The 8,269-nt window shown below is 46.7% G+C and overlaps 1 protein-coding gene across 2 annotated transcripts in view; it reads right to left on the bottom strand.

The window, feature by feature from the left end:
• Positions 1-7: 7 nt before the first annotated feature.
• Nudcd3 (NudC domain containing 3) overlaps positions 8-8,269 on the bottom strand; it is an 84,283-nt gene continuing 76,021 nt past the window's right edge. The window contains exons 5-6 of one of the 2 annotated variants that reach the window (XM_028779070.1): positions 5,540-5,728; positions 8-722 (exon numbers count right to left, since the gene is read on the bottom strand). In XM_028779070.1, coding sequence (XP_028634903.1) covers positions 612-722; positions 5,540-5,728 — 300 coding nt within the window. In that variant the 3' untranslated portion in view covers positions 8-611. Of the gene's footprint in view, positions 723-5,539; positions 5,729-8,269 lie in introns of those variants that run through there. The other variant, XR_003712856.1, reaches the window with a different exon arrangement.

The following is an 8,269-nucleotide window of genomic DNA, read 5'->3' as shown; positions in this document are numbered from 1 at the left end:
GAAAGAGGGAAGGGGGAGACAGGGAGACAGACAGACAGACAGACAGACAGACACACACACACACACACACACACACACACACACACACACACACACGCACACACAGGTCAACAAGTGACAGAATCCCATAGTAGCCCCAGAAGTAGCCCCACAGCCATGCCTCGTTAGCCCTCATGCAGGTGCCTGGCCCCATACAATTCAACTTAGCTCTGTCTGAGCCCAGCCACTCCTTATCCCCAAACAGAAGACAAGCAAGCAGAATGGCATCAAAACAACAGCAAGCAGAGAGAGCAGGGGAGAAAGGAAATGCTGCCTGCAGTGCCTGGTTGCTATGGAGACAGAACATGTGCTACCAGTAGGCTGGGACATGTCCCTCCTGCATGTCAAACACCTTCATTTAGTGTTGGCCACAGACACTGCCAAGCAGCAGCTGGCCCTGCACCTTCTCTGTAATAGTCTGAAGGTAGAAGGTCAGCATGGAAGGCCTGGTTCATTATGAAAGAAAAAAATGGCTAGGACTGATCAGGAGGAGTGTGTCCCTGGCATGCAGGGAGTGAGGAGGACAACATTTCCATCTCCCCGATGGCGAGGGTTTCCTTTACTTCCGGTCATTAAAACTGCACAGCCCCTGGGGAGATGTTGAACATGGCCGGGTCGAATCGCTGGCCTCGGAAGGGAGAGCCTTCAGCATCCCACCCCTTCTTCAGCATCTCATGGACTTTCTACAAACAGAAAATAGAGAGATTAAAGGAGATCACAAGGCATTGCATGCTTTCTCCTAGAACAGATTGCCTGCAGGCAGAGAGACATCCTGCTTCCTCAGGGCTTGAGGACTTGAGCCAACTGGCCAGAGGACTGCAGGCCTTGCAGTAGTTTGTGCCCAAGGGAGGCACCCTCTGACTGTTAATTCCTCTGCAAGACTGTTCTCCCAAGACTGAATTTCTAGCTTTCCAGCTTCAGTTTCCAGTAAAACTCTGACTGATCTTAGTTTGTCTTCAGTCCCTATCCCATTAGGTCTGTCCAAGTTCCACACAACCCACAGAGCCTACAGTAATCCCCAGGGAGATGATTCAGATATGAAGGGGTGGTGCCCCAGCCCCTTAAGGACATGACTAATGTATGCAGAGGTGTTCTAACACCTCTTGCCCAAAGAAGCTCTTGTCATTGAGAAATGCATCAGACAATATTGGGATTGACCAAGGATATGATGATGCAGAGGCAAGGAGAGACCTCCAAATGTCCAGCTGTGGGCCTGGCAGTCAGAAACACCCCACTGCCTTTAGGACACAGTAAGAGCTGGTAGACTTAGCTCCTCTGAGCCTATGGCTACTACTGTCTAGCCTTTGAAAACCAGAGCAGACTGGAGCTGTGTGGTTCTAGGCTATGTCCCTGGTGACAGCACCTGTACCTATGCTAATGGGCTATCCTTCTTCTGAGCACCTGCCTTCCTCAGACGCTACCATTGACATACCCAAGATAAGGAGATCAATCCTTCCTTCCAACCATAAGAAACCTAAAAGACTAATAAGACACATGGCTAGAGACTGTCCCCCAGTGGAGCACCTGTTGCAGACGGCCCTGAAGAACAGGTGCAGAGGACAGGTGCTGCTGCCCTTTTCATGAGGATGACAGATTGAAAGCAAAGTGGAAAATTTTGAATGTCAGCAAAGTTATTGGATTCTCAGAACTACAGACTGTTAAACAAAATCCAAGCTTCCTGCTAAGTGAGTCTTGTTTTTAAATCTAAGTGAAGTAGCAATAACATATCAAAGATACTTAGTACATAATAGGCCTTCATCTTTGTCCATGAGAAGTGTGAAGCTGCATAGTCTCAAAAAAAACCAAGATGAGACAAGCTAGATAACCTAGGCAGGAGGCTGCTGAGCCTTAGCCAGCTGCAGGGTGAGCAAGAACCTAGTAGTTGTGTGGGGACCCACTATGCAAAGGGCAGGCTGCTAGGTTTGTTTTCACAATTGAAGGAGCCCAGGATGCCACGATAAATGCATGGCTTTTTCTCCAGGGCCACCAAATTCACTCATAGGATATAGTGACACCTGTCTGTGCAATGTCAGTCACTATTTGTTAGGGGGTAAGTGCCACCAGGCTGGAGAAATCCTAGAGACACATCGAAGTACAGACAGAGCAATGGCACCTGTGTACTTCCACAAAACCCTTCTAGATGAATACCCACTCAAAGAAATCTAACTGGGGAAAAGATGAAGAGTATTCCATTTGTTGACTTTGGAAATAAGTGACCTTATGGTAACATTAAAGAATTAAAATGACAAAAGAGGTATATTACCACTTCAAAATTAAAATGCTTTAAAATACAAAGCCTGGTGGCGTTAGAAACACAATTTAAAATTCTGGCAGATTTAGAAAACTTCAAGTTTACACCATAAATGGGCATCAATACAGAGCCCGTTGGTAACTGTGACTGCCAACGTGCACAGCAGATGGAGGCTGGCAGAGGAACCTGGCCGCATTTCCATTCTCTCTCTACTAGATAGGAGTAGCAATCCTAGAGAAGTGACCTCAACTACCCACAAACCCCCTGAATATGAGTACTGATTATGAGCTAACCTGCTGTATCAGGAAACACAAAGTCCTAGACCTACCTTTCTAGCTCTGTTTCTTTGCTCAATAAAAGAAAGCGCTAAAGATACTTTACATGGAACCCCAGGGTGCTCTACACTGAAGATGTGTCTCCAAGGCATTTCAAGCCTAGACAGGAGCTAAAACTTCAGCATGGATACTAGGCAGGTAGTGAGACATGTGAGAATTTAACAAAGCCCTAAGAGTTATGCTCCTGACTATCCACAGCCAGAGGCTTCCTTGGCCATCCTGATTCATTCAGCTCTGGGGAGGGAGTCACACTGGGTTCCACCCATGCCTTAGCTCCTTGAAGGTCTGGCTGGGACCTCATCTGGGCAAGCACACTCATTCCCTCAATGGCCCTTGCCAGATCCATGACAAGTTCACAGCAAAATCAATTTAGACTCAAGACAAAGCCCTTTCTACTAGACCACAGCATCTTCAAGGTTTTCCTTAGGGTCCTTCTTAGCTGGGCTGTTGTTCGGTCTCCTCAGTTTCGTAGTGCTAGATCACACACAGCTGTGTGGAAGTTGTACATCAGCCATGGGGAAGTCTTCTATGCACAGTTGTAAGGACCTTCTGTTCCACACTCAGGTTTCTGCAATGTCTTGTGGGCAAAGAGGGCAGTCTTCACAGAAAGCAAAAACACGACAGCCCCAAAGCCTTGCCTTTGGAGTGAGCCAGCTTTCCAGTAGCAGCCCACACACAGGACACTGTATTCAGTGTGTCTGTGCACAGTGCATACATATGAGGATTAGCCCTGTTACCATTTGATCCTTTTGCTAGCCTGCTTCAGACTGGCAGTGAGGAACTTCCTGAGAGCTGCCTTGGTTTACTGGAGCCAAGCACACTACCCTATTCCCAGTCTGGGACAGTAGGCTGGGAAGTAGTCATCACAACTAGGTGATCTAAGAATTACAAGAATGGGCACAAAGCAGCCAGTTCCTGCAGAGGACCATTATTAAGACTGCAAAACAAGGCTGAACTGTTCTTTGTATAAGGTCACATTAAAGAGGCTGGCCTCTTAATTCCTTGAAGACAGCTGTGTGTTTGCTCTCACTGATGCAGGCTGTTTTCCATCTGTCCTTGAGGAAGGTCACTAAGGTGACACTAAGCCATGCCAGAGGGCATCAGCACCAAAGGAAAAAAGGAAGGCTGCACAGTGTAGAGAGGTAAGTGCAAAGCTCAAGGGACAAGAGCCTGGGAAGGAGAAGGGAGACAGGGTGCATAGAACCTGACCTATCATGCAAATCCTGCACTGCTGCTAACTCCCAGGCAAGTGGCACTGAGACTGTTTTGAAATGTGTCCTGAAAGGGATGCACTCCCGAAGACCTTGAGACTCACAGGTGCAGAAGGCTGTAGGACTTCCTAGCTTCTCATAAATCTAATAGTTCAAATCTGCAGAAGATTTCACTGAAGTCTGGCAAATGCACAAAAGCAATTCAAGCCACAATCAATATCTATTTCAATGTTTCTCTACAACAAAGACTTTAGTTATAGCATCTGGGGAAGGTATGAAGAGTCACTCATCCTTGGTCTCTCCATTCTGTGGCACAAATTTCTCAGTGGTACTTGATAGCTCCTCCTTCCAACCCACCTAGGATGATAGCATCTGCATTCACTTCTCCTGTCAAGGCAGACTCTTCTCTGGCAGTCACCTTCTATACACATCTAAGTTCTTCTCTGGACAAAGTCCTAACCCTGGGCATAGGAGTGAGAAGATTCATAAGGTCCCACCCATGAGGCAAAGTGTCACAGTTAGACCTTATGTCCAGCAAACACAGGTCAACATGACTGGATTACACTGTGACCAAGCTGGTCTGGCTACCTCTGTTAATTTGAGGTTCCAAAGTTCCAAGTTTCTGCCTAAGTACTTCTGTATTACATGGATCTTCCCCTCATAGATGTCCTTCCCCTCACCACACACAGGGTCAGGTCAGGAAGTAAACCCCAGCCTTCTGCTAGAGCTGCTCTGAGGCATAATACATCCTGAGACCTCAAAACCTCAATCTCTTCATTTTGAAACAGACGATCTAACCAGAACTGTTGTGCAGAGCCTACAGCCAGTCAACCCACACAGTCCATGATAGTTCATGCTCATGACATGTCCTGGGATGGCCTGGGGGAAGAAGTAAGGACACCAGCACTGCCTCTAAAGGCTTCCTGACCTCACACATAGGAAACATGTCATGAAAACAGACTACAGTGGCCAATGAAACAACAGAGCATATTAAAGACCCCTGCCCCAAGATACAATGCCACTCTGAAGGGGAAGACGGGACAATCCAAACAAACCATGAAGAAAGGCTCCTTCAGAGATAACAGGGAACATACATTAACTTCTCTGGAGCCCTGGGGGCTGCCTTTCTGTAGATAGCCTATACCCAGTTGCCAATCCTTCTCTGAGCCATGTTTGGTCTACATGCACACAAGCTCATGTGTTGTTTGGCTGGGCATTTGACAGTGATGAAAACCTGAAGCAATAGACTTTATTTCCCTAAGTAGCTGCTCTCAGGATTATTAAGAGGATGTGTTTATCTAAGCAATCATTCTTTGCCACGAGCAGCCTGTCCCTGGGCACTATACAGGTCAGGCACAGCCTTCTGCTCTGCAGAAGCTGCTGACCTCACATTCCCCTGTTATAGCCCCAGCACTCCACTCACCTACCTATTTGTTGTGCATTAGTTTTTGGAGTCAGAACCTAAGCTGTGCCACCAGAGCTTACAGCTCAGGTATGAGATATGGTTAAACAGCCATGTTTATCTGTCTTCAGGTAAGGACTAGGTGACATGATCAGCTGGGCTTCCCTAGCTAGGTAGGACATTTTAGAACTGAAGCAGGGGCCAGAAGCCAAGCCCGAACTAGCCTATTCCCATGCTCTCTTCCCCACCAGTGTGATCCACCCGCCTGCTGATGGTACAAGGAGGGCCATGGTGTTCATACCAGCTCGTGGCTCTGGGGCTTGCCCTGCAGTTTCTGGTGGTAGTCAAAGGTGAGTCTGTCCAGGACTGCCTGTTCCTCCTCATCCACAGTGGCCATGGAGCGCTCCTTGTTGATCTTGTCAATGTCGATGGGTTCTTCTCCCTCTAGAATGGCATTCCACCAGTACTCACCAACCTTGCTTAGATTCACCTGGACAAGCAAGAAGAAAACCTGTATCAAGTAGGGCAGGAGACAGCCTAAGCCTCTTGGGAAAGAATACTTAGCATTGTGGACAGAGCCTAGCAGAGGACAGGCATACCGTGCTGGGGACACAGCAAAGTGTGTGGTGGGCAGATATTCCAGGCTGAGCCTACAACCTGCACAAAGGGAAGGTGGTTGAACAAGTAGGTCACATGCAGGAACCTCTGAGCCAGAGGTTATGTTGAGGGCACTTAAGGAGACCTGAATCCTACAGGTCTTAGTCCTCAGAGTCAGAATATTGTCTACCACATGTGTCTACACTTCCTAGGCAGACACTGTTTTCTAAAACCCGGCCCTGGGCCTTTCTACGCTGGTACATTCCTGCTTGGTAAGATCTTGTCTCTGCCCAGCTCAAGCAAGTTCCTCCCTTGGCAATGATCTTTCTTCCTTCCAAGAGCCACAGTCAGTCTCCTTCTGCCTTTCTGGGAGGTGGGACCTCTGAGACAAAGCATGTAGCCAAATACATGACAGAATCTTCCAAGGATCCCTCCCATGCCAAGGCCTCTCTCTACTTCCTCCTTGGTACCTACAGTAACCCTCCAGGCCCAGTTCTTGACCTCCAATGGTTCAGAGAGGTGCCCAAGAGGAGATGAACTCAAGCTGCAGGACAGTCTCAACCAGTGTGGTCAAGCAAAGCAGCATCCACCAACACCATGCAGTGTCTGTAGTGCTGGAATCTGTAAAGCTTATGACCACAGAAACTCAGAAGCCAAGTGGAATTTCAGCAAGAAAGGAACAAAAAACATCAGCAGCATCTTACAAAACTGGTGTTCAAGGGCACAGCTGCTTTTGTCACAAGGACACGGTACAAGACATACCATTCCCCAAGGCTATTGGTCAAACGGGCACACACAAAAAAAAACTGGAAACACTGGCAGTAGGCTTCGTGGTCACTGGCTGGATGACTCATCAGGAGGAAACTCTTATCTGAGTAGACCAAGGTATAATGCTTGCCCACCCTCTAAGATGACTGTGATGGGATAAACAATACAGCACTTAGATGGGGTTAAGGGCTGTTACGCCTGACCTGGAAAACCCCAGAGTCAGTTCCTGAGAGTACTATTATGGAAGAGGTTAGGCTGGTGGTGAAGGAACATTCATTCAGTGGAGGTTTCCAGAAATGGAAAAAAACAACACAAAAACATGTAATCGGGATATGACATCAGTACCTTGTAACTTCTACTTCTTATGCCCAAAGTACAAGGATATGAACATACGGAAGGGGAGCCAGAGAGATGATGCACCGGTTCAGATAACTGGCTGCTCTTCCAGAGGACCTGGGTTTGATTCCTAGCACCTGAATGGTGATTTCCAACTGCCCATAATTCCAGTCTCATGGGATCTAACACACTCTTCTGGCCTCTCTGAGCATCGTACACATGTGGCTTGCACACAAAACACTCATACACATAAAATAAATGAGAAAGAACACTTTTTAAATAGGCGAAAGCACTTGCCTATGGTGGCAGCTCCATGAGTAAATGGCTTCTGCTGTTTAGCCCCAACTTATAAACTATAAACTTATAAACAAAGCTATTCTTGATGTTCCAATCCACAGGCCTTAAAATGATGTGGAGTTTATGAGGTGAGGACCTCAAATAAGCCATAGAAACCCTGATGCTGAGAATTCTGCCCTGTCTTTACCAAGCTTGAGGGATGAAGAACCTTCAAGTAGGAAATATGCTTTCTCTATTCCAGAAGACATTCTGAGGTGCTTACAGAAGAACTGTTAAGCTGCTGGAAAGAAGAAAGCCTTTTATCTTTTATCAATAATGATCATTACTGAACCTACAGTATTATCTACAGTACTATCTAACTTAAAACACCCTCCTCCACCCCCAGGCTCTGTAACATACACACACATTATCACTATTTAATATAAAGACAAATCCTCTAAGTCAGGGCTGTGGGAGGTAGAGCCTCCTTCAGCTCCCAGCCCACCAACAGCACTACAGGGAAAGACTCAACACTGTCTGTAGATCAACTACTGCTAGTGGACCTTTACACACCACAAGGACCAGACTCAAAACTGCCACCAAGTCTACACAGATGTTCAACCCCACAGTTCCATAGACATGATGAGAAATGGAACACAGGTCAAGTCTCTGGTCTGCCTCACAGGAGAGTGGATTACAGCCACCTGCCAGATGTAAGGGAAAGATTCACTTCCAAGTCGAGAGTGGGAAGATGGGGTAGGGTTCATCCCATTCCAGGCCCACCTGTGTACCTAGCAATTCTAACTAAGTTTATGATGAATCCTATCACTTTTTATCATTAGAAACATTTTATCTATATTTATTCTCGCAGAACTTCTAATTACAGGAACATGCTCAAGATTCTTCTAAAATATTCTCAAAAAATTTATTGTAGCAGAAAGGATCAAACTAAGGGCACTGTGTATAGCAGACAAGTAATATACTATTGCACTACATTTCAGGTGCTCTCTCTCTCTCTCTCTCTCTCTCTCTCTCTCTCTCTCTCTCTCTCTCT

The sequence above is a fragment of the Grammomys surdaster genome, unplaced genomic scaffold (assembly GCF_004785775.1).
Source record: "Grammomys surdaster isolate TR1022 unplaced genomic scaffold, NIH_TR_1.0 67, whole genome shotgun sequence".
NCBI classification, from domain to species: Eukaryota; Metazoa; Chordata; class Mammalia; order Rodentia; family Muridae; genus Grammomys; species Grammomys surdaster.
This window is presented reverse-complemented; position numbering and strand designations above follow the sequence as displayed.